The sequence below is a fragment of the Oncorhynchus masou genome, chromosome 4 (assembly GCF_036934945.1).
Source record: "Oncorhynchus masou masou isolate Uvic2021 chromosome 4, UVic_Omas_1.1, whole genome shotgun sequence".
NCBI lineage: Eukaryota > Metazoa > Chordata > Actinopteri > Salmoniformes > Salmonidae > Oncorhynchus > Oncorhynchus masou.
This window is the reverse complement of record NC_088215.1, coordinates 1,617,325-1,644,193: the sequence shown is the minus strand read 5'-3', so window position 1 is coordinate 1,644,193 and position 26,869 is coordinate 1,617,325. Positions and strand designations below refer to the sequence as shown.

At 41.4% G+C, this 26,869-nt stretch overlaps 2 protein-coding genes across 2 annotated transcripts; one reads left to right on the top strand and one right to left on the bottom strand.

Moving 5' to 3' along the window:
• Positions 1-9,175: 9,175 nt before the first annotated feature.
• On the top strand, positions 9,176-15,928 carry LOC135521253 (zinc finger protein 501-like). Its single transcript, XM_064947179.1, has 2 exons — positions 9,176-9,724; positions 12,156-15,928. The coding sequence occupies exons 1-2, from the start codon at positions 9,403-9,405 to the stop codon at positions 13,193-13,195; spliced, it is 1,362 nt and encodes a 453-aa protein (XP_064803251.1). The 5' UTR covers positions 9,176-9,402; the 3' UTR covers positions 13,196-15,928.
• Positions 15,929-23,060: 7,132 nt separating this feature from the next.
• On the bottom strand, positions 23,061-26,074 carry LOC135520449 (zinc finger protein 3-like). Its single transcript, XM_064946028.1, has 2 exons — positions 25,494-26,074; positions 23,061-24,079 (listed from the first exon to the last, which is right to left on the bottom strand). Exons 1-2 carry the CDS (start codon positions 25,837-25,839, stop codon positions 23,463-23,465), a joined length of 963 nt encoding a protein of 320 aa, XP_064802100.1. The 5' UTR covers positions 25,840-26,074; the 3' UTR covers positions 23,061-23,462.
• Between the last annotated feature and the right edge of the window lie 795 nt (positions 26,075-26,869).

Sequence of the window (26,869 nt, the reverse complement as noted above, 5' to 3'; positions counted from 1 at the left end):
AAAGAGCGGCTTGCCTTTGGAGTGGTGGAAGCAGAATTTGTATTTTTTATTTTACCTTTAATTAACTAGGCAAGTAAGTTAAGAACAAATTCTTATTTTCAATGACGGCCTAGGAACAGTGGGTTAACTGCCTGTTCAGGGGCCGAACGACAGATTTGTACCTTGTCAGCTTGGGGGTTTGAACTTGCAACCTTCCAGTTACTAGTCCAACGCTCTAACCACTAGGCTACCTTGCCGCCCCAAATGAGGACAGACTTCAATCACTCACTCCACTGGCAAAGAAGTTTCTCTGTCCCCCACCTTCTTCAGGCCCAAGCGAGAGAGTGTTCAGTGAGGTGGGGAACATTTATGATAAGTGGAGGAGCTGACTGACAGGGGAGCACGCAGACAAGCTCTGCTTTCTGCACTATAAACTAAAACTTCTGAACTGGGAATATTGAAGACCCATGAAAGCTGGTGGTTCCTTTGAACATATGTTCTCATGTTATTTGAGACTAAATTGATTTAATTTATGGATTATATTAAGTTAAAATAAAAGTGTCCATTGTTCATTCAGTATTGCTGCAATTGTCATTATTACAAAAATGTGTGTATATAAATATATTTTTTAAATCAGCCGAATAACCGGTATGGGCTTTTTTGGGTCCTCCAATAATCGGTCGACCTCTAGTAGAAACAATAACTCCCTGCCCGTTTCGGTAAAAAGCTGAGGGATGGGGCTGGAGAAATGCAACAATCCATGATATCAACATTATAGTTGTAACCATGTTTTGAGGATATACAGTGTTTGTTTATATTTACTGACAAACATTGGAGTAAAACAAAAAGCTTATATTTTGGGTTCTAATGGGGTACGACAGTTGAACTAAGCTCATGGGGCATTTATAAGTGAAATATTCAAGGAACAGATGGGTACATATCATTAATGTACAAGTCCCAAAATGGATGTAACAACTGCTGATTACCCCTTTAAGAGTATTGGGACAATCTAATAGGAGATATTGAGGACTACAGTATTTCAGGCATTGTCATTGGATCCATTTGATCAATTGGTAACGTTTTGTTGATGGTCCACTCTTGATGTTCAACCCGTTACAGTGTAGCTTCAGCCATTCCTACAGAACAACATTAAAGTGTAGAACCCCTTTACTGCATATTGGTTCAACGACTGTAGAGACGGTACTTACTGTTGTCAAACAGATCTCCAACCTCCTCTTCCTCTTCCAATGTGACAGTCATCTTCCCCTCCTCCTCTTTCACTCCAAAAACTGCATTCTCCTCTTTCACTCTAAAAACGGTAACCTCCTCTTTCTCTGCCTCCTCTTCCTTTACTGTAACATCTTCCTCCTCTTTCACTCTGAACGCATCTTCCTCTTTCACTCTAAAAACGGTAACCTCCTCTTTCTCTGCCTCCTCTTCCTTTACTGTAACATCTTCCTCCTCTTTCACTCTGAACGCATCTTCCTCTTCTTTCACTGTAAAAGCCTGAACTTGTTTTTGTATTGTAACATATTTCTCTTCCTCCTCCTCTTTGACGAGAGCTTCTTTCTCCGTCCAGCAGACCGCCTCTTCTTTATCAGGAGATTAGCTTAGTGAACTCATGGTCGGGGATGTTAGCTAGTCAGCATCAGTATATGAAGGAAAGGCACTGGGGATGTTAGCTAGTCAGCATTAGCGACTGGCCTGGTCCTAAACTAATTTAGCAAACCAGCTAGCTGGCAAAGAACGTAAATATATAATTAAATGGGTCAACAAGTACATACGACAGACGTGTGTTTAATACACAGCGACTAATATACACCAAAACAGTGTAAAGAGCGTGAATGTTGTAGCTGTGTTTGCTAGAAAGCTACCGAGGTGTCTGACTAGCTGTTGTTGTTGAAGCGTGGCAGCGTCGCCTGAACCTAAAAGACGCACATCTGCTATCTGGACTGTAGTGGGCAACGCAGTTGAGGAACCAAACGTTTATTTTTCATTTATTTCAATAAAGCTTAATATTATATTAAGTCGTTCAAAGAGAAGTATGTTTTGATTGTTTTAAATTATCACTCATTAAAAACGAACCAAACGGTACACCCACTACATATTTGCATTGAACCATACTTCTAACATGGATCATTTTGACCCCAGAGGCATATCTTTTATCATAGCCAAAATGTGGTTTATTCAATTCTTCCAAATTTTTCATGACTTTGTCAATCAACTTGTTCTTAATAAATCTAATTCATGGTTTATTGTGTCTGTATCAAAATGGACTTTTAACTATTTCAAATCCTTTGGAGTCATTTTGACTCCATCCAAAAGCACCTTTGACAAATAGGAAGTTTATTACAAATCAAGATCACATTTTATTGGTCACATACACGTGTTTAGCAGATATTATTGCAGGTGTTGTGAAATGCTTGTGTTTCTTGCTCCGACAAGGCAGTAATATCTAACAAGTAATATCTAACAATTTCACAACATTTACCCAAAACACACAAATCTAAGTATTTGAATCTAGGTTTCTCTGTAGACGTGATCAATCCCACAAGAGGATGGAGGGACACACATATCAGTGGTTTTGACCAGATTGACACGTGCAGGTATAGTGCCACTCCCATGTACTCTCCTAAGATTGGACTTTTCTATACCAGGCATCACATGACTGTGTTCCTGCCAAGGCAGCAGCTACTCTTCCTGGGGTTTATTATGGATCCCCATTAGTTCCTGCTGAGTAAAGTCAGAGAGCGTGCCAGCCTGCCTGAACCACCCCTTTCAAGCAAAAGGTATAAATGATGGGTTACGAACTAACAGGTATAAATGATGGGTTACGAACTAACAGGTATAAATGATGGGTTATGAACTAACAGGTATAAATGATGGGTTATGAACTAACAGGTATAAATGATGGGTTATGAACTAACAGGTATAAATGATGGGTTATGAATTAACAGGTATAAATGATGGGTTATGAATTAACACATCCCCTCCAGGCATTTCAATACATTCAGGATTTCTTATAGTGAGCATAACATGACAATACATGACATCTAAGTAGCTGAATATGCTTATGGACTGACAGTCTAACAGTCTGAAGGTCACAACTCATGTTATTCTGGTTAGAGACTAGTTGATTGAGGAGTGGGGATTTTTTTTTACAATCAGGAAATAATATTTCATGTTTTACTCGTACCTCCATTCTCATACTTCCATTCTCTTCACTATCCCCTCCACCCCCCAATCTCTCCCTGTCTTTACCATGTCCCGCCTGGTTTCCCACAGCCCCTGTTTAAAGAGGCTTATGAGAAGCCAGAGCAGAAACCTGTCCCTGACCGCCCCCCCCCCCTCTCCCTACCCTAGCCCAAGTTCAAACAAAATTCCCTTTCACCCACGTAACAACAGCCATGCCTATACTACTCCGGCAAAGGCACAGTCCCAAAAGGTGTCTCCTCCCCGCCACAAGATGGTCTTGGACAGGTGGGGGATCAAGCCAAGCTATGCCTGTACATGATGGAACGTACTGGCAAGCACTTGTAGACGGCTCAACCAATTCAGGTCCCTGAGCCGGTTGTCCAGACCCCGCGCCTGCACTCCCTCCCAGACCACTGCCGAGATGTCCACTACAGGCGCCGTACACCCCTCCCTGTCTGACCTCCTCGTACAGGTGTCTGTGGTCTAAACCTACTCGGGCAACTTCAACCTCAGGGTGAGCACACAGCCACTTGGCCGCATGACCAAAGTGCCACGGCAGCTGCTCCATCCGAGGACCCGTGTTAGACCACACCATTATGCTTCTCACCTGATATGAGAAGAACAGCCGCAGGAAGTAACCAGACGGGTGTTATTGGCTGAGCAATGGTCTCAGAATCCTCAGGGCCCCATTACAGAGAGAGAACCCCCCCGGGCACATCCGTCCTACCACGCCATCATCCCAAAAACTTCACAGAAGTGGATAAGCACAGCTCCCGACACTCAGGTGAAGTCCCCAAAAATGGCAAGAGATCTTGTCAGGCACGAGTCCTTGCAAAGCAGAAAGGACATGTCATCTGCGTACTGCGTCAACTTAACGCAACAAGTCTTGTTGTGTTCTAAAAACCCACTATGCGCACGCTCCAGGAAAGCTCGAGCCTTCCGCTCCTACAGCTCCCTGAGTTGCGCCTTCAGGGCTGTGGATCTCTCCCAGTCGACCGACCCGCCGAGGTTGCCTGCCTCGCACTCGAGTTCGAGCATTCTTTGGATATGATCCACCTTCCTCCTTTGCTCCCTTTTTCTCCTTCTACAATATCCTATAATAAAGACTCTAATCCTTACCTTAACTAAATCCCACCACTCTACCACCCCCTCACACATGGTCCAGAGGCCTTCAATCCCCCGAAACAAACCAGTAAAGGATTCAATGAAAGCTCATCCAGCACGATCTAATTTCCAGTACCACCTATCCGAAGAGGCAGACTGGTGACTTCACCTGCAGGAGCACCCCGTCGTGATACAAAAAGAAAACAGGCAACAGCTGCCTAGACAACTGACCCAAGGACCGAGACAGAAAAATATAGTCAAGCCTCCACGCAACCCCCCGGGAGTTGCACCAAGTGGAACAAGCCGTTGTCGAAGTAGTGTGCAGTTCTCCATCAACCAGACCATGGCAATCCATTAGCCCGGTGATGCACTGCTATCCCCCTACCCCTAAATCTATATTAAAATCCCCCCCCTATCACCACTTGCCTATTTGTGTCGCACAGGGGTATCAGACAGTCCACCATCTCCTTCCTGTCTACCCCAAACCGACTCTCCCTTGTCCCACTCCCTCCTAAATCTATTAACATCTCCTCCATCCCTCAGGTGAACCTCCTTTAAAAAACAAAAGTCAAAACCCACACCCTCTAAATAACAAAAAAAACGCCCTCGTCTTAACAAAATCCCTTAAACGCTAACATTTAAACTAACAAAAGTTACAGTAGGCTCCATTTAAAAAAATATAAAATCAAATCAAAAACAACCATCACCCAACTACTAACCCCCCCCCGAAAAAACAGGAGTCTCACCCGATGCTCCCCAGCTCCATCTCCACCCGTCTTCCTCCATCTCACCAACCCAGGATGCAGGAATGGTGTTTGGCTCCTGAGTGCCCTGCATCCTGGGTTGACCAAGCTCCTTGATACACCAAGGGTTCAGGGCTGGTCAAGTGAGGGGGGGGGTCGCAGTTCCTGTTTGGGGACACGGGCTCCCCCACTCTCTACCCAACCAGATACAGGGCTGGGGAAGCCCGTGTCCCCAAACAGGATCTGCGACCTCCCCTCATTTGACCAGCCCTGAACCGTGCTTGGTGTATCAAGCTCCACCAGGAGTTGAGGGGCTGGGGAAGCCAGCGAGGACACAGAAGTTTCTCCCCCCCATACCCCCTTCTCTTTCGCTGTCTGTCGAGAGCCCCTTCCTCTTCCCTCTCTTCTTTGGCAATGGCGGTAACAGGGAGACACCACCCCCCCCTCCCCGCAAGCTCCTCCACCATTCCCCCATCTCTTCCACGAGGACACTCAACATTCTGCTGTCCCCCCTACTCCCTCTCCCCCCTCCTCCACTGGTCCTGCCACCGACTCCTTCTCCACCACCTCTCCCTCCATTGCTGCTCTCTCTGGCTCCTCCAGTCCCTTGCTTCCTTCTGCCTCTTTTCTCTCCTCTCCTCCCGGTTCTGCTGCTCCCGTGCCTTCTCTGTCCCCCTCTTCTCCTGCTCTTTGCTCCTCCTCCTTCCATGAGGCCATCCCCTCTGGGCCTCCTCCCCTTCATCTTCTTTCCCCATTCCCCGCTCCTGCTCCCCCCAGCCGCAGACACATATGACCTTTGACGAGCCGGGCATTCCTGCCACAGGTGTGCTGACGAGCCACACCCGTGGTACGCCTTGAACTCGTCACAGTAATTCGCCTCGTTCTCTCCAGATCCATAAAATCTGCACTTTCTTGTGCTGCACGAGGCTAGGATGTGGCCGTAGGCCAGACAGGGGGCTGACGTGCTTAAAACAATGTCCCCCTGTCAGCCCCCAGGGAGAACATAGCTGGAGGATGAAGGGAGCCGCCCAGTCCCTTTGGGTCCTCCCCGAGGAGGGCCTGGAAGTCTCTCCTCCCGTTCCAAAAACCCAGGGAGTCCTTGAGGTGCCTTGCTGAGGAGATGTCATCCATGTATGTCCCCAGAAAGGCCCTCACCTCCTTGTCCTTGACGTACGGGCTATAAATATTCACAGTTACAATCCTGAAATTGTTTTTGTTGTTTTTTGCGAAGCTGGTTACCTCGTAGTGGCACATCGGCCTCGCACCTCCCACTTCTCTCACCTCTTTCAGGATCTCGTCGTGTTTTTCTTCTGTGTGTGTTCCCATCCTTCCCTGTCAGTTTAAGGATCTACATCAAGATAGTCCTTCCAAAAGTTTCATGTCCGAATGGCTCCATCTCCTTGTCCTTCCACACAAAGCGAACCGTATTTGCCAGCCCGATCCCAGGGACCAACCTATTTGAAGAATTTTGCGCCATCTGCATTCCTGCTCTCTTCCAAAAAAGGTAAAACTGAAAAGAAAAGCAAAAACGTCTGAGAATCGTTAGCCCCCCAAAAACTTTTTTACCGCCCTCCGGCTTTCGACTTTCAGCTAAGAGGTTACTACGGTACCTTCAGTACCCAACTTGAGCTTAGCCACACAGGAGAGAAGCCTTATAGCTGTGATCAATGTGACAAGAGATACTCTCATTCAAGTGGTCTGATTAAACATCAGAAAATACATGCAGGAGATCCACAAAGTGTAGAATGGCCTGCATCACCAGACCTGGGTAGTAGAACACAGAGTGTAGAATGATCTCCAACACCAGACAAGAGAGCAGAGTGTAGAATGACCAACACCAGACCTATATACATCAAATCACATTTTATTTGTCACATACACTTGTTTAGCAGATGTTAATCTGGGTGTAGCAAAATGCTTGTGCTTCTAGCTCCAACAGTCCAGTAATATCTAACAAGTAATATCTAACAATACACAAAATCTAAAGGAATGGAATTAAGAATTTATAAATATTTGTATGAGTGATGTCAGAGGGGCATAGACTAAGATAAGGTAGAATTGGATAAAATACAGTATAGACATATGAGTTGAGTAATACATAGACTAAGATACAGTAGAATAGGATAGAATACAGTATATACCAGAGGTGGGACCAAGTCATTGTTTTACAAGTCACAAGTAAGTCTCAAGTCTTAGCACTCAAATCCCAAGTCAAGACAAGCTATGGGGCGCAATCAGGCGATGTAGGCTTGTACACAATCGCCCAGGCTACCACAGTTGTAGCTCAATCTTGGGTGTAATGTTCACGTTCCCGCACTGACTGACTGTGTGGAGGCACATTGATTTATTGTTACGTTAGCCTACATGCTATACTAGATTTTTTTTATATAGCTGTCGGCTATATTAGCCATGACTTACCGTTCTTTGTTCAGCTTCAAATGTCGAACAAAGTTGGAAGTTGGTGCGCCTCCGTCTGTAATTTTCTTCCCAGATGTTTTGCAAGTTGCAATCCGTTTTTGTTGATACAGCGTCGTCTTTATATCCGAAAATAATAATTACTTAATTACATCAAGCGTCCCAATGGTAAAACGTTTGATTTAATTACATCAAGTGTTCAAATGGAAAAACGTTTTGAGTTAATTTTGTTCTGACACGGTCACTTTGCCCACGTTGGGATGCAAACTTTTTTTAATAACCTTTTTTATATATTTAAAAACAAAAATGACCCCCGCTTTTTCTCCCCAATTTCGAACTTGTCTCATCTTTGCAACTCTCCAACGGGCTGGGGAGGCGAAGGACAAGTCATACCTCCTCCGAAACATGACCCGCCAAACCGAGCTTCTTCACACCCGCCCGCTTAACCCGGAAGCAAGCCTCACCAATATGTCGGAGGAAACACCGTTCGTTCACCTGACGACCGAGGTCAGCCTGCAGGCGCCACAAGGAGGCGCTAGAGCGAGATGAGCCAAGTAAAGCCCCCCTCGGCCAAACTCTCCCCTGACCCGGACGATCCTTGGCCAATTGTGTGCCGCCCTATGGGACTCCCGATCACAGCAGGTTGTGGTACAGTCCGGGATCGAACCCGGGTCTCTAGTGACGCCTCTAGCACTGCGGTGCAGTACCTTAGACTGCTGCACCACTCGGGTCTATAGTGACACCTCTCACACTGCGACGCTGTGCCACCCGGGCATAACCTTTTTTAACCAATTCTGATGTTTGTTAAAAGTGGAATTTTGACATTATTACCGTTATATCAACACACTCCCAACACCCCCAACTCTCAATCTCTTTGGCACTGTAGACATCTAGTTACCACTTGATTCCACGTGACCAAACATTCCTGAGGCTGTGTCTCAAATAGTCACCTGTCCCTTTTAATAGCCGGGCAATGGCACACAAAGCAAATACATTTTGGGTCTAAATTAAAGGAGCTCCGATTATAATTTAATTGCATGTTTTAAATAAAATGTCCATAATATCTGCATTAATAGTGGAATGATCGTGTTTCACAATATTCCTAAACAAAAAAATCATCTCGATCTTCTATTGTGTTGTTGACTGTCTGTTTGTTTATCCCACATGTAACTCTGTGTTGTTGTTTTTGTCGCACTGCTTTTCTTTATCTTGGCCAGATCGCAGTTGTAAATGAGAACTTGTTCTAAACTGCCTACCTGGTTAAATAAAGGTGAAATAAATGTTTAAAAATAATACAAAGATGTAGGAGCAGTATAGACCTAGTCTGTTCATTATATACCTCTACATGATGTATTGTTACACCATGTAGGAGCAGTATAGACCTAGTCTGTTCATTATATACATCTACATGATGTATTGTTACACCATGTATGAGCAGTAAAGACCTACAGTAGCCAGCTACTTATTTAGATTTAGTATGACTTAATGAAACTGCCTTAAATGTGCTGTAGTAAACATTTGTTTATTCGCACTAATCAATCAACACGTTATTGTCTTTGTATGTGTCGATATAATAGTATTATATATTTCAATCCATTTAAAATCATCTTTGTCTGAAAATAAAATATGATCCTCAAATGCGTTTCCCCTCCAGTCAGCAGACGGCGATGTGCGTCTTTCAAGCGACGCTGCCAGCGTGACGTATAATCTAGTGGACGGTTCTTCAGAAACAGCTCGTCAACCACCTCGGTAGCTTGCTAGCCAACATAGCCGAAAGATTCAAGCTATTTATACGCTTTCGGTGGATATTAGCTACTGTGTTTTAGACACACTTCTGTCGTATCTACTTGTTAACCTATTTAATTTAATATTACGTTATTTTGTATTAGTCAGCTATAGTAGCTTGCTGGTTAAGTTAGCACTAGCCTTGTCGTTAATGATAGCTAGCTAACTAACATCCCGGAACATGAGCTCCCTAAACTACTCTCCTCCTGTTAAAGAAGAGGAGGTCTGCTGGACGGAGAAAGAAGCTCTGGGGCTGAACATTGTCGTGAAAGAGGAGAAGGAAGAGGAGGATGTCACAGTTAAACAAGAAGTAGAGGGTGATGCTGTTACAGTGAAAGAGGAAGATGCGTTCAGAGTGAAAGAGGAGGATGTTACAGTAAAAGAAGAGGAGGAAGAGAAAGACGAGGATGCAGTTTTTGGAGTGAAGAAGGAAGGGGAGATTACTGTCACATTGAAAGATGAAGATGATGAAGAGGATGAGATAGGAGATCTGATTAAAACCAGTAAGTTCCGCCTTAAATTTGTTTTTAACTTTGGATATTCGGAGTTGGCTCATCAATACCTCTTCAACGGAGGGCCCTAGGATGATGACTGATATGTCTAGAATCCGACGACGTAGAGAACAAGCTACCCCTTGTTTTCTCCGTACCGTTTCCAAAAAGTCACTTAACATATACATTTGAGAAGGGTCTATCTGCTGACAGCAGACTGGGGGACACGGCATGTTGTGATTTTCATGTAGTGATGATTTATTACGCACCGTGCCCCCCAATAGTGCCATGCGAGAGTTGGGTTGGCTACACCAAATATTATGGATATACCGACAAGATGTCTCTCCGTCCTAACGAGGGGAGTCGTTGTCCACAAAGCGGCACTGCGGGTTGTCTAGCTCCCACCTATCCTTTCTTTGGATTGGTGGATTCATCGTATTATTGTAATCTATTGTTTATATTCTATGAGGGTTGTTGTCGTCAACCACCTGTATTCGATGGAGAGCGATGCTAAGCTACTAGCATGAATATGCATCGCGATCTGGAGACAACTCCTATAGTGTTTTTATCAAAGTTGTCGGTATATCACGTGTCTACATAACAACTTAAGAATTACGAAACTTCTGTTAGATCAAGTAAACCTCACGTAGCAAATAAGCCATTCATTTTGTTGTTGACCAAATTCGACACTTTCCACAATGCGTTGACAATTGTTCTCACTTGGTTATAACCTACTGTAACTTACTGGCATGACCTAGAGAGATACAACCTACCGTAACCTACCGGCATGACCTGGAGAGATAAAACCAATTGGATACAACCTACTGTGATTGCATGAGAAAATAATGGTACCAGTCAAAATTTAGTACATACAGTACCAGTCAAGTTAGGACACCTACTCATTCAAGGGCTTTACTTTATTTTTTACCATTTTCTACAATGTAGAATAGTAGCGAAGACATCAAAACTCTGAAATAACACATATGGAATCATGTAGTAACCAAAAAAGTGTTTAGCAAATCAAAATATATTTTATATTTGAGATTCTTCAATGGTGCCACCCTTTGCCTTGATGACAGCTTTGCATTCTCTTTGCATTCTCTCAACCAGCTTCACCTGGAATGCTTTTTCAATAGTCTTGAAGTAGTTACTACATATTCTAAGCACTTGTTGGCTTCTTTTCCTTCACTCTGCGGTCCAACTCATCGCAAACCATCTCAATTGGGTTGAGGTCGGGTGATTGTGGAGGCCAGGTCATCAGACCAAAGGACAGATTTCCACTGGTCTAATGTCCATTGTTCGTGTTTCTTGGCCCAAGCAAGTCTCTTCTTATTATTGGTGTCCTTTAGAAGTGGTTTCTTTGCAGCAATATCGACCATGAAGGCCTGATGGTCCTCTGAACTGTTGCTGTTGAGATGTCTGTTACTTGAACTCTGAAGCAAGCTTAGTGACCTTACTGCCATCATTCTGTATGTATCTGCTCTTTTGATCTGCAGTCATGTTTTAGTTGGGTTCTAACTGGTCTCCGGTAGTTAGTGCTCCAGCTCGCTGACCATAGCTAGTTGGCTAAATAGCTGATGTCAGCTGGCCCCAAGCATACTTCCAAAGTTGTGGCAAAATGGCTTAAGGACAACAAAGTCAAGGTATTGGAGGGCCATCACAAAGCCCGACCTCAATCCTATAGAAACTTTGTGGGCAGAACTGAAAGCAAGGAGGCCTACAAACCTGACTCAGTTACACCAGCTCTGTCAGGAGGAATGGGACTAAATTCACCCAACTTATTGTGGGAAGCCTGTGGAAGGCTACCCGAAATGTTTGATCCACGTTAAACAATTTAAAGGCAATACTACCAAATACTAATTGAGTGTATGTAATTTTCTGACTCACTGGGAATGTGATGAAAGAAATAAAGCTGAAATAAATAATTCTCTCTGCTATTATTCTGACATTTCACATTCTTAAAATAAAGTGGTGATCCTAACTGACCTAAAACAGGAAATATTTACTAGGATTAAATGTCAGGAATTGTGAATAACTGAGTTTAAATGTAGTTAGCTAAAGTGTATGTAAACTTCCTACTTCAACTGTAGGTACCGGTACTATGTTAAAAACAGAGGCAGGTGTTTGACTGATGTGTGTGTGGTGTTAAAGGGGAAATCTGACCAAAAGTAATCTGGCACAACGCTTAGGATTTCAACAACTTTAACTTTTTTCTAGCCTACAATCAGCGATTTTATTACTAATGTAAAGGGATACAAAATATGAATATATATGACAAATCAATTGTTGCTCACTTGCCTGTCTTCAGACAATTGTCAAATAATTGAACAGACGTCAATTGTTGTACAACTTCATGGGTACGCTCTGGGCATCACTTTTTACCTCAGTGGATTTCTGTTGTTGTAGGCCTTTAACCATCTGTCTGACTTTTTTGTTCACACAGGAGAGAGACGGGACTATTGTGGATCCTCTGGGGAGCCTCAACAACATCACGAAGCAGAGCAGAGTCTCTCCACATCAAAACATCTCAAGAAACACCTGCAGAGATCCACAGGGAAGACATCTCACTGCTGCTCTGACTGTGGGAAGAGTTACTCAAGATCAGATTCACTTAAACTACACCAGAGAATTCACACAGGTGATAAATCTCACTGCTGCTCTGATTGTGGGAAATGTTGCAAATCTTCATCAGAACTTAAAATACATCTGAGAAATCACACAGGAGAAAAACCTTACTGCTGCTCTGACTGTGGGAAACATTTCTCAAGATCAGATTCACTAAAACTGCACCAGAGAATTCACACAGGTGATACATCTCACTGCTGCTCTGATTGTGGGAAATGTTGCAAATCTTCATCAGAACTTATTATACATCTGAGAAATCACACGGGAGAGAAACCTTACTGCTGCTCTGACTGCGGGAAATGTTTCTCAAGATCAGATTCACTAAAAGTTCACCTGAGAATACACACTGGAGGGAAATCTCACTGCTGCTCTGAATGTGGGAAGAGATTCAACTCTTCAGTAGACCTTAAAATGCATCAAAGAATTCACACAGGAGAGAAGCCTTTTGGCTGTGATCACTGTGGGAATAGTTTTACTCAGCAAAGCAACCTAAAATCACACCAGAGAATACACACAGGAGAGAAACCTTATGGCTGTGATCAATGTGGAAAGCGTTTTTCTCAGCAAAGCAACCTGAAATCACACCAGAGAATACACACTGGGGAAAAACCTTATGGCTGTGATCAATGTGGGAAGAGTTTTACTTTGTCAAGCTGCCTGATAGTGCACCAGAGAACACACACTGGAGAGAAACCTTTTAGCTGTGATCAATGTGGGAAATGTTTTGTTACATCTGGCAATCTGATTGTACACCAGAGAACACACACAGGAGAGAAACCTTATAGCTGTAATCAATGTGGGAAGAGTTTTACTCAGTCAAGCAGCCTAATAGTACATGAGAGAACACACACACAGTAGAGAAGCTTCACCACTGTTCAGATTGTGGGAAAAGCTTTTCAACATCAAACACTTTGAAGCTGCACCAGAGAACACACACAGGAGAAAAATCTTATAGCTGTAATCAATATGTGAATGGTGTTACTTGGCTAAACAGCCTGGTATCACACTAGAGAACACACACAGGAGAGAAATCTCTTAGCTGTGGTGAATGTGACAAGAGATGCTCTGATAAAAGATCTCTGATCCAACATCAGAAAATACTTGAAGGAGATGTTTCATGATATCAATGAAATAATGTCACAATCTTGAATTTGTTTAACTATTAGCCTTGTATTTTAATGATGTCACAATGCAGAATGTTTTAAGTATCATCTATTGCTATTAGCCTCACGGGAAAATTCAGGCTCTGAATTGAAAGAGTACTATTTATATGATTTAACAGGAAGTGACTAACAAAAAAAGTGTTCCGTTACACTTACCACGTTGGCGACCATCTTGAATCAAAATGTAGCTAGCTGTTTTCTACACATTGGCCTCTAACCAGGGACGTTCCAATTATTCCCAGATTCCGTGTGGTTTTTGAGCTGTTAGTTTTAACAGGACGTGCAACCTCATCTCCCTCCTCTCGGCACAATTGATTTCAACATGATATTGATGAGTTATGACCAATAAGTGTTGCGTTCCTTTGTTCAGCGACCCCTACATTTAAATGCATCACTCCCAAATATAGCTGACTGTCTTCTGCAGGTTGTCCTCTAACCAGTGAGGTAAAAGATATCTCCCATTTCCATGTATTTTTTTTTAGTTTCAACAGCACCTACAACCTAATTTCCCCCCTAATCGATATCAGTGACTTATTGCTACTTGTCAAAACAACAGCGTTTTTGGTGCTTGTGCAGTTTATAAGGAGCTAGTTTAAATAAATACAAGTAATACGATTATTGTGGCAGATGTTTGTGTATATAGCACATTTTACGTTTAGGTTTTGAATATATCACAAACTGTTTCAAACTGTGTTTTGACATTGGGCTATCCCACCTAGTAAAATGTAGTTTTTTCAATGACTTGAAAACAACTTAATTTCAACGTACTTGCAGCCTATACACATGGACACAGTGTAATAAATTGGTCTATAATCAATTTTATTAACAATCCTCCAGTATTTCTTGACAACATTTAAATGCTAATTGTCTTTATTCCACTACTGAAGAAGCATGACTCAAATCACCTCATATTTCAAACATCCAGCCTGACAAAATATACATGTTTTATTATTTCATTCCTCACCACTAATTGAATTATTGCCAATACATATTAACAAATGGGTGTACATTTAGTGTTCATATTTACATTTAGTAATCATAATTATTTATACGACCAACAGACAATTTTTGGGTACAATTATATTGACATTGTTATCCTGCTTTTATAATATCAGGGTTCATTCTCAGATGTGCCAACCCAAATGTACTAGAGCATGATATTGGGGACTGGGCCCAGATCCAACAACATGCCTACCTCGTGAACCCTGAAAAGAGAGAGAAGCTCCACGGTGAGGTGGAAAATTACTACAGATATTGCATGAGTTTCCTCTTGAAATCAGATATGTCCGTGGACAACTTGGTTGTTGATTGTCTTCAGGGGGGTGTAGTCAAAACGTTTTGTGTTTAGCATGTGCGTTGCCATGGATCACAATTTATTTTGACTGCAAGTTTTTCCATATTGGAGATGATTTTTGTTTGAGCTCGTTCCAAGGGGACGAGAGTTCTAGAAGCTAGTGGAGTTTTTTTCAAAATTAGATTTAGGATTCTATAGAAAGAAAAAGGTCAGAAATAATACTATAGTATTTTATTATTTAGAAATACATTTTATTGTTTTTAATTGTTGACAGCCAGTCGACACCATGTTAATATTGTAGAAGGTGAAGCATTGTAGTTGATTATAATGTGAAATGGAAGTTGTTTTCTGTTGGTGTGCAAACCTTTCCATCAAAAATGTAGGATATATTTGTTATTGTCTTAAGGGGGAAGGTGTTACTGGCTTTGGTTTTTCCATTTATGTTTTGGGGTTGGACTTTAGCACATCTAGTTTGTTAGCACATTTCGCTCATTAGCACGTAGGGCGCACTGATTGGTGTCACCTCGTTAGTCAGTATGTGTTACACCGGTTCTTTTGTTTGCCTCTTCTTGGGCATATTTAGTGGGTCTCATGGTGGGGGACTTTAATGTCCCAGTTGTTATTACTAGTCAACTTTCAGTGGACACTGAATGCAAAAATTGCAAGATTATGTTATAATACTTTTATTGCATCAAATGGTTGTTTTATGCAACAGAATAGAGGGTTCTTATAACTATTGTGCCTGTGTTCTACTGAGGATGGGCCTCTGGGAGAAAACACTGACAGGAGATTTACAATGTCTTTTGGGTGATAAAACCTAAAGAGACCACATTCCAGAGCATGAGTTAATATTCAATATGGTACCAGGGAGAGATGATCCCAGGGCCAGACCCCTGGTCTCTACACAAAGAGTAATGTTTTTATAGCAGATACTGTCTGCTGAGAATTTAACTCTTTCATACAAATCTTAACCTTGTGACCCGTTCTATACATCTGTTGTTCGTGTAGGTTGAAAGGGGTGTTTCTTGGCTGTAAAAGACCTTTGTACTGTCATCTGGGGGTGATTCGTCAACCAGCCATCATTATCGCAGAGCACTCAATTGATTCACTTTATATGTGTGCGTTGTATTGCCCTGCTCCCATATTAAGTGAATAAAGATTTAGTTTAAGAATAACTCTGACTTGTGTGATAAGTTTGTCTCAATTGATATTAAAGAAATTATTAACAACCACATTTCGCGATGGGGATGTGAATCTTCACTTGGTGACTGACGACCTGGTAAATGACTCCTCATGGTAAATGGTGCACGGTGCACGAGGGATCCCTCTAATTTGGTGTCCTAGGGAGACAATTCGGGAACGGAGCAAATGGACCCACCGTTGATCTGAGAGGCAGCGAGCAGAGTGGATACCACATCTCAAGCGTAGTTTAAAAAAAAAGAAAGGTGAGCGAAACAAGTGAAGTTTTTAGAAAAGCCTCGTAGGCTCTTGTCATGAGAATTTTCTCCCGATGTTCTAACCAAACTATTTTATAGCTTTGACCAATTCACCCGAGGTTGTAAATCCCGGATTCAAATTAAGAATTAGGCAAAGTCTCAGATACTGCAAAATGTTAATTCTTTATTTAGAGAGCTTTGAAGTCAAAAATGCAAACAGTCATATTATAACTCCCACCTACACACACACACACACACACAGTTAATCACTTTTCTACCAGCCTGGCAGTTTCTAGCCGTTCCTCTCCTCCCTAGATTAGAGGGACCTTTGAAGTGGCCTCTTTCCTGTTGTCCTTTGTTGTCTCAACTCTCACATTACTACATAGTGACACAATGGTCTAGTCACACACATTATGGAATTATGACTCTATCACATTTCATACAATTATTTGATTTCAGGGTGAAGTCCTTAGTCATTACTTTAAACATATAAATTCCCTTTTCAGCTCTGAGTGTGTATTTCTGTGTGAGGGGGGCACCATGGAGGTGTAAACAGGGCAGAGGCAGTAGACTATGAGTGTGTATTCCTTTGTGAAGGGGGCACCTTGGAGGTGTAAACAGGGCCGAGGCAGTAGGCTATGAGTGTGTATTCCTTTGTGAAGGGGGCACCTTGGAAGTGTTAACCAGGCGGAGGCAGTAGGCTCTGATTGTGTTTTCCTGAGTGAGGGGGGCAGCTTGGAGGTGTAACGAGGTCCGGGCCAGCTATCTGCGTGAGCTGGATGAAAACACAGATTCTTGTTAACTAGTGAAGACTATTTATGATATAGTATAAGCTAGTAAGGTGCACCTGTAGATATTTTAAACTTTTAATTATTTTAAACATGTAATTGTTTTAGACCTGTAATTGTTTTAAACCTGGACCCCATTTTAGAAATATTGAAAGATGTATGAGTAGTATTATCCTAGGAACTAACCATGAGATAGAAATGTGAAAATATTCCTGCAGGTTAAAATATTGTTGAAAAACAACTAATTGATTAGGTATGTTTGGGAATAGCATTGTGTGACTGATATGAGACTTGTGTGAATGTGGAAATGAGTCTTAATCTAACGTTTGGATAGTAACATATAGAAATATGCTTAATCAGATGATTGACATTTTGGAGAATAAGTGGGATGATATTTTAGAAAACAGCGGAAGGTCTATAATTCCTGGGATGCTTGATTTTGCCGTGTTCTCTGGGAGGTTAGAGAACCGTTGACGATCCCATGGTCATTGTCCGGGAAACAAAGTTTATTTTTTTATTCTGCTGGGAGTATGTTTGGAGAGCTGCTTCATAGCTATGGAGAGTCCTTGAAAAAGCAAATGGAATGGTTGTCATGAGAACCTGATAATTTCTTACGTTTTATATGGATTCTGTGAATATATTAAAATATGATGAATTGTATGTGTGTATAATCGATTATTAGAGATTTGATAAAGTAATACTGGGAATATAGTTAGATATAATTTAAACGACCCATATGTGGATGAACGTAGGTTTTGAGTTGGTATCTTTAATGGATAATTTAATAAACATGAGGTTTAAGCATTATTAAACAGTCTACAAAGTCTGGGCAGTTGTCTCAGAAACTGATGGGAGTGTGGCCACTTTAGGATAAATTACCCTAAGGATGAAACTATAAAACGCTTATTGGACTTTCTCTGTCCATGTACTACATTTGAAATAAAACTGCCCTAAAGGCCTGGGGGTGTTCTTCCCAGTATGAGAGGAGTTGCTAGATTTATTGAATAAACCTTTTCCCATAAAGTTAGAGTGAACCAAGGTGGGTGACTAGCTGTTGATGTTTAAGAAGCGTCCCGTCCACAAGATTCTACGTCACAGTGGCAGAATCACATTAAAGACGCCATCTGCTGACTGGAGTTGGTATCGCAGCTAAAATACTTTCAGACAAAAAGCTAAAAAGCGACTGCCTCTAAAAACCAACGACTTCCTTTGAAAACGGGCGATCAGAAAGATTTATTATAGTGTAAAAATGTACTACAAAGTGTAGCTAAATATAATAACTTTGGTCATACCCACTCAGCAGGTGACGTCAAATTATGGCCGATATAAAATAGTAATCCCAAATTGGACTGTGTATAACTATGTAAATGTCTCTCAGACAAGGTGACTTTTATCAATATACACACTAAAAAGTAAAGGTTCCTGGAGTATCCTTTAGGGGTTCTTCAAATTAAAACTGTGGGGGAACCCCTAAAAGTTATTTGAAGAACCTTCTGTGGGAACCCCTATGAGTTCTTTGAAGAACCCCTTATAATGGTTCCTCAAAGAACCTTTTGGGGTTCATTTTTTAAACTCCCTGTCCACCCTCCCTCCATTATAAAAACATATTTTAATAATAATAATATTGATTTAAATAATTCATTGTTTATTTAGTGGCACCACAAATGTGAATTCATATTTACAAAACAATTTACCAAACAAAACACATTACAAAATTGCAACATTTCTGCAGACATGTCAGACCATAATAAATAATACATTTACTTTGTATAGTGCTTTTCGTGACATTTAAAACAAATAGAAATGATGATGTACAATAAAAACAACATACATTAAAAATGAATCATAGGTAAACTAACAACATCGTAGACTTGAAGCTAAATACAGATTTGTCAGCTTTAGTGTGTATATCATATTCACTTAGTTATGTTAGGAAGTTTGCCATCTTTATGACCGGCCCTGTTAACTTCAACCCAACTTCTCTTCTCCCCAGAACACAGTAACTTAAGAACATAAGTGTTTTTATGACATTTTGGGGAAATTTAAGGGAAAATAACAAATTCAGCCCTAGCAGAGCCCCAAGTCCCATGGAGACGTCCTCGGGGGAGTGGATGTTCTCCCCATCAAAGGCCAGCTGGATTTCACTCTCATGGTGAAATGGATTTCCACCGATGTGCAGTAAAGGAGAGAAGAGCGGTGAAATCTGTGTCAACAAAAGTAAGGAAAGATTAATACACATACAATTAACAAAGAACATAACAAATGTTCAGCTGCAGTTTTATATCAGCATGCACACTTATGTTTATGAAGAAACATATGATTTGTGCATAGGCATACCTTGGGTCCTCTTTGAAGAGGTAGGGCAAGAGTAGAATCGCTGCTGTGGTCTCCAGTCCTAGTAAAGTAAAGCAATGATCTTACTACATTTGCTAATTCTATTACAAAATACATTAGAGAAAGGGAAGGAATAAGAGCAAATACCTCTTCTGTATTGTCCTTCAGGGACTGTCAAAATAGCAGGATGATGTCCTCACCCCTGCCTCGCCTCTCTACCTCTGATAGTCCTTCAATTCTATTTTTGTCTTTATCCATTCTATGGACTTTATTCATTTCTGAGAAGATTTAAAAATATAATTTGCACACATTTGTATGCTACTAGATTTCAGTTAGTATTGACTGCTATGAAAGTTAAATGTACACTTCAAATGCAGCTGTCCTACAACATATCTGTACCTTCTTCTTGATCCCAATTGCATTGTGTCCATGTTCTGTAAGAATAAGAATTTCAAAGGATGAGAAAATGTGTCAAAGAATGGTAAAATGGTATAAAATAAATATTGAAAGATAAATGGCATCGACATACAATTTAATGCAAAATAGAAGAACATATTGGAGAAAGCACTATCCAATACAGTACTGCCATACAGGCCTAATGTCACATTTCAAGATATCTTTGTACACAAATTGTTAAATATTTTATCAGGCTGACTTGAAAGATTATACGCCACAGTGGTAATACTGTGTTTGGATTGATTCTGAAGGGCATTTATTTAAAAGAGGTAGTCTAGACACTGTATTAATACCATTATGCATTTGAATCCCATCTACAGCTTTCATCTAAGCTATTAATTTCCCTCCACAAGGGGGCAGACATGTAACGTTTCCAAAATGGGATAGTATTGTCCATATGACGTTTTCAAAATGGGATAGTATTGTCCATATAACGTTTCCAAAATGGGATAGTATTGTACATGTAACGTTTCCAAAATGGGATAGTATTGTACATGTAACGTTATGTCCCCTTGTGAGTTAATAGTATTACATGCTGTAGCAGGCTATATAAAGAGGAAGACCTCCACTGACGATTCAGTTCGTTGTAACATCTCGTCTGGACAGGTCACCGTTCTTAGTTAGTTAGTTAACAAAGTCCAGCAACAACGGAGGTTCCTCGATGAACCCACCTTCTAACAAGTTCTTTGAAGAACCTTTTGGGGCTGTTTTTCATTGACCAACAACCCTACGGTTCTTAAAGGGATCTGAAAATAACTCCAGTTGAACCCTTCATTTTTAGAGTTGTAGTCGGCTCTATTTACTCAGATTCAAACATGCTGATTAGCATCAACGATCAAGTCAGCTGCTGCTGCTCCAATACAGTATGAGGTGAGACGGTGAACTGACATTGAACTGGGCAGTCAGCTGCTGCTCCAATACAGTATGAGGTGAGATGGTGAACTGATGTTGAACTGGGCAGTCAGCTGCTGCTGCTCCAATACAGTATGAGGTGAGACGGTGAACTGATGTTGAACTGGGCAGTCAGCTGCTGCTCCTCCAATATAGTATGAGGTGAGAAATTATGGTGGAAAATAAGTATTTGGTCAATAACAAAAGTTTATCTCAATACTTTGTTATATACCCTTTGTTGGCAATGAAAGAGGTCAAACGTTTTCTGTAAGTCTTCACCAGGTTTTCACACACTGTTGCTGGTATTTTGGCCCATTCCTCCATGCAGATCTCCTCTAGAGCAGCGATGTTTTGGGGCTGTTGCTGGGCAACACAGACTTTCAACTCCCTCCAAAGATTTTCTATGGGGTTGAGATCTGGAGACTTGCCACTCCAGGACCTTGAAATGCTTCTTACGAAGCCACTCCTTTGTTGCCCGGGCGGTGTGTTTGGGATTATTGTCATGCTGGAAGACCCCGCCACGTTTCATCTACAATGCCCTTGCTGATGGAAGGAGGTTTTCACTCAAAATCTCACAATACAAGGCAGCAGGCAGCAGCTACTCTTCCTGGGGTTTATTATGGATCCCTATTGGTTCCTGCCAAGGCAGCAGCTCCTCTTCCTGGGGTTTACTATGGATCCCCATTAGTTCCTGCCAAGGCAGCAGCTACTCTTCCTGGGGTTTACTATGGATCCCCATTAGTTCCTGCCAAGGCAGCAGCTACTCTTCCTTGGGTTTTTTACAGATCCCCAGTAGTTTCCTGCCAAGGCAGCAGCTACACTTCCTGGGGGTTTATTATGGATCCCCAGTAGTTCCTGCCAAGGCAGCAGCTACTCTTCCTGGGGTTTATTATGGATCCCCATTAGTTCCTGCCAAGGCAGCAGCTACTCTTCCTGGGGTTTATTATGGATCCCCATTAGTTCCTGCCAAGGCAGCAGCTACTCTTCCTGGGGTTTATTAAGGATTCCCATTAGTTCCTGCCAAGGTAGCAGCTACTCTTCCTGGGGTTTATTAAGGATTCCCATTAGTTCCTGCCAAGGTAGCAGCTACTCTTCCTGGGGGTTTATTATGGATTTATTATTGTGGAAAAACGAACATCTAATTTCAGTACCAGCGTATTATTATTATTTTCTTGTAGTTTTAACCCCTTTTTCGTGAAATCCAATTGCAACTCCCCTACGGACTCAGGGGAGAGGCGAAGGTCGAGAGTCATGCATCCTCCGAAACACGACCCTGCCTAGCCTCACTGTACTTCTTGACACACTGCTCGCTTAACCTGGAAGCGTGTCGGAGGAAACACTGTCCAGCCGGCAACCGAAGTCAGCATGCATGCATGCATGCGTCCGGCCGCCACAAGGAGTTGCTAGAGCGCGATCGGACAAGGACGTCCCGTTTGGCCAAACCCTCCCCTTGCCTGGACGATGCTGGGCCAATTGTGCGTCGCCCTATGAGACTCCCGATCACAGCCGGTTGTGATACAGCCTGGATTAGAACCAGGGACTGTAGTTACGCCTCTAGTGACACCAATGACAAGCATACCCATAACATGATGCAGCCACCACCATGCTTGACAGTATGAAGAGTGGTACTCAGTGATGTATTGGATTTGCCCCAAACATAACGCTTTGTATTCAGGATATAAAGTTAATTTCTTTGCCAATTCTTTTTGCAGTATTACTTTAGTGCCAACAGCCTCTCTATTCTCCCATGTGATTTCAGGTCCTCTGACTGGGAATGTGTGTTGCAGTTTTACTTTAGTGCCTCATTGCAAACAGGATGCATGTTTTGGAGTATTTTTTTCTTCTGTACAGGCTTCCTTCTTTTCACTCTGTCATTTAGGTTAGTATTGTGGAGTAACTACAATGTTGTTGATCCATCCTCAGTTTTATCCTGTCACAACCATTAAACACTAACTATTATAAAGTCACCATTGGCCTCATGGTGAAATCCCTGAGCGGTTTCCTTCGTCTCCAGAAACTGAGTTAGGAAGGACGCCTGTATCTTTGTAGTGACTGGGTGTATTGATACACCATCTAAAGTGTAATAACTCCACAATGCTCAAAGGGATGTTCAATGTCTGCTTTTTTTTCTTTCTTCCTATCTACCAATTGGTGCCCTACTTTGCGAGGCGTTGAAAAACCTCCATGGTCTTAGTGGTTGAATCTGTGTTTGAAATTCACTGCTCGATTGAGGGGCATTACAGATAATTGTATGTATGGGGTACAGAGATGAGGTATGCATTCAGAAATCATATTAAACACTATTATTGCACACAGAGTGAGTCCATGCAACTTGTCATGTGACTTTTTAAGCAAAATCTTTACTCCTGAACTTAATTAGGCTTTTAATTACATTTGTAAACATTTCCAAAAACGTAATTCCACTTTGACATTATGGGGTATTGAATCCAATTTAAATTCAGGCTGTAACACAACAAAATGTGGGGCAGGTCAAGGGGTGTGAATACTTTCTGAAGGCACTGTATATTAACCCACCCCCACCCAGCAATCTAATAGCATCAGTAAAATCTGTTGAAATAAAACCACAGATAAATAAACCGAACATAGTACAATTAAACAATACATAGATCAAAAATAGTTACACATTATAGAGATCCATTCATGGATGTACAGGTCTGTTGGATAAACGTTCAGAAGTGTCCGCTGCTGATTTTTTTCAGGTGTCCCTGGCCCTGTGGATATTGGCCGTGGACAAATTCTCAGTCAAAAACATAAGTCAGAACACAGCCTCTCTATTCTCTCGTGTGATTTCAGATCCTCTGACTGGGAAAATGTCTTTTCACAATGAGAGCAGTGATATGTCTTCTCCTCCTGTGTATTAGCATGTTGGAAAGGCTTTTCTCCAGTGTGTTTTCTCTCATGCTTTTTCAAACTCCCTGACCACCTAAAATTCTTTTCACACTGGGAACATTGAAAAGGATTTTCTCCTGTGTGGATTCTCTCATGCGTTTTCAGGCTCACTAACCACCTAAAACTATTTCCACAGTGAGAACAGTGATAAGGCTTCTCTCCAGTGTGTATTCTCTCATGCTTTTTCAGGACCCATAACCACCTAAAACTCTTTCCACAGTGGGAGCAGTGATAAGGCTTCTCTCCTGTGTGTGTTCTCTCATGCCCAACCAGGGCCCCTAACTGAGTAAAATTCTTTCCACAGTGGGAACAGTAGTAGGGTTTTTCTCCTGTATGTATTCTCTCATGCATTTTCAGGCTCCCTAACCACCTAAAACTCTTTCCACAGTGGGAGCAGTGGTGTTGGTTAGGCGACTCCGGGTCTGTTTCCTCTGAGGAACTCTTCCCGCTGTCAGAGTCTGGTCTCTCTCCTGCCAAAGACAAACAGATTCTTTAGTTAAACAGAGAGACCTGAATGACACCTGCATTAAATAAAATTGTCTTCCTATGAGGTTTAATCTAGACTAGATCCCTCAGTAACCTGAGGTCAGTTTTCACAACATTACATCATTAAAAATAAACTTGGTGACAGTGAGATTTAAAAACAAATTACGTAGAGCTCCAAATGTAATTTCTCAGGGAATGTCTTGATGTCATAATAAGAGCTCTATAATACTAGATAATGTCATGTTTATAAGCTGAACAGAGCTCTATAATAATAGATAATGTCATGTTTTAGGCTGAGCATAAGAATAGATAATGTCATGTTTATAGGCTGAGCAGAGCTCTATAATAATAGATAATGTCATGTTTATAGACTGAACAGAGCTCTATAATAATAGATAATGTCATGTTTTAGGCTGAGCAGAGCTCTATAAGAATATATAATGTCATGTTTATAGGCTGAGCAGAGCTCTATAATAATAGATAATGTAATGTTAATAGACTGAGCTCTATTATCCATCTATAGCTTGACAACATTCAGCTGTTTTCGTGATATGTATTATCTAACACTTTCAATTTCTTTCCTTTTTGGTTACTAAACAGTTATATCAACATTTAGCAACTAAGTTAAACTAGCAACATTAGCAAACCCGTTATATTTCAGAGGTTAAAAGTTGTATATTAAATGTGTCACAGTCGAATTTTACAATATACAGAATGTAGCACAAAATGTGTACATATTACTTTTTTGAAATCATTCATAACCTACTTAACTAAAACCTAACATAACTTACAAGAATTGCAATATAAATCGGTGGTCAGCTAGCTAGAAGGGTGTATGTAGTCGTAGTTAATATTATTTTTGTTTCTTGTTGACTATTTTAATTGGAAACTATCACAGTATGGTAGTTATGTTGGATAAATAAAACACATAAGAAGCCATATGTATCTTACATTAAAGGGCCAATGCAGCCGTTTAAAAAAATCTCAACATCAAATCCTTTCTGGGTAATGATGAAGTAGCTTCCTGGTTTTGTTTCAAAGATGTCCACTGTCTGGGTGTTCACTCCCCCCACAGGTTATTATAGCAACACACATCACCCCCCATGGGTTACCATAGCAACACACATCAGCCCCCACGGGTTAATATAGCAACACACATCGCATGTCATTTATATCTTGTTTGTCAATTCTGAGTGACAGTTTCTAATCCATTGTAAAGGTTTGGTAAGGTTTTGATGGTGACCCGCTCTTTGGTGGTATACACATCTTACAGTGTAGTTATCAATTCCTACATTAAATAATAACATATTCAAGCATGAACATTCAGTAGAATGCTGCTTTAAAACCACCCATCAGTTCAACAATAGTTTGTGCTCCTGTTTTTAAGACAGTACTTACTGGTGTTAATCAGATCGCCTGTCTCCTCCTCCTGTTCTTCCTTCAATGTGACAGTTATCTCTCCCTCCTTCACTCCAAAAATGACATCCTCCTCTTTCTCTTCCTCCTCTTCTTTTACTGTAACATCATCCTCCTCTTTCACTCTGAACGAGTCTTCCTCTTCTTTCACTGTAACGTCTTTCTCTTCTTCTTTCACTGCAACAGCCTCAACCTCTACCTCTTGTTTTACCGTGACATCCTCCTCTTCCTTCTCCTCTTTCACGACAATGTTCAGCCCCAGAGCTTCTTTCTCCGTCCAGCAGACCTCTTCTTCTTTACACGGAGGGGAGAAGTTTAGGGAGCTCATGGTCGGGGATATTAGCTAGCTAGCATTAGCGACTAGCCTAGCGCTATGCAAATGTAAAACATCTGCCTTACTAACAGAATAAATATGAAAATAAATGGGGCAAATAGCTATAAAACAGAAGTATGTTTAAAAAACATAGGCAAATATGCACTGAAACAGTCTAAAAAGCTTGAATGTTTAGGCTATGTCGCCTAGCAAGCTACTGAAGTGACTGACTCGCTTTTGTTGTTGAAGTGTCCCGTCCACTAGATTATACGTCACACTGGCAGCGTCGTCATCAGCTGGAGTGGGTAACGCGGTATAAGGAAATGTTTATTTTATTTCCTGACAAAAAAGGGTGTTTTTAAAATGTATTTAATTAAATAATAATATTATATTGATACGTCCAAAGGAAAGCATTGATTAGTGAAGATGTGTAATAAATGAGAATTTAAACTTTACATCTAACGCTGCATTTAAGGCAATGTCATATTCCTTCAGTCAAACAAACGAACTGCAGCCTAGTTCAACATTGATCTACGTTCTATGAAAGTTGGAGACTTTCAGAATAGCTAGAGGAAAACAAAGCTAACTGCATCTCCAGGCCCTGGTATATCAACAGACTGCATACAAAAAGGCACTGAACACAAGTTATACTTTACCAATCTCGTTGCAAATGGTGACCGGAACCCCATAATTATATTTTCTGCATTAAATAAATTAGTTCAACCACTCGCTAACTCCTCCTTTACCCACTCCATTGAATAAAGTACCATTTTTCATGCATTTTTCAAATCCACAAATCTGAAATAAAGAGCATTTACATCACTGTACAATCTACCCCTTGATTCAGACATGCCCCCCTGCTTCATACTGAGCCTCCCAGCTACAGTTTCACCACATTCTCATTGACCACCCCAACATCTGTCTCTGAAATGGTCCATAATATGAGGTCAACTACCTGCCCCTTGAACCCGGTTCCCACAGGACTCATACAATCAGAAATCACTTTCTTAATTCAGGCACTGTGCCTAATTCCCTTAAAACTGCC

What these genes read in the sequence shown, in the direction of transcription:
- LOC135521253 (XM_064947179.1), top strand. Translation starts at nt 9,403, where the DNA reads ATGAGCTCCCTAAACTACTCTCCTCCTGTTAAAGAAGAGGAGGTCTGC. An exon ending in AGGAGATCTGATTAAAACCA is followed by an intron (nt 9,725 to 12,155) that starts GTAAGTTCCGCC and finishes TTGTTCACACAG; the next exon opens with GAGAGAGACGGGACTATTGT.
- LOC135520449 (XM_064946028.1), bottom strand. Translation starts at nt 25,839, where the DNA reads ATGAGCTCCCTAAACTTCTCCCCTCCGTGTAAAGAAGAAGAGGTCTGC. An exon ending in AGGCGATCTGATTAACACCA is followed by an intron (nt 24,080 to 25,493) that starts GTAAGTACTGTC and finishes TGTCTTTGGCAG; the next exon opens with GAGAGAGACCAGACTCTGAC.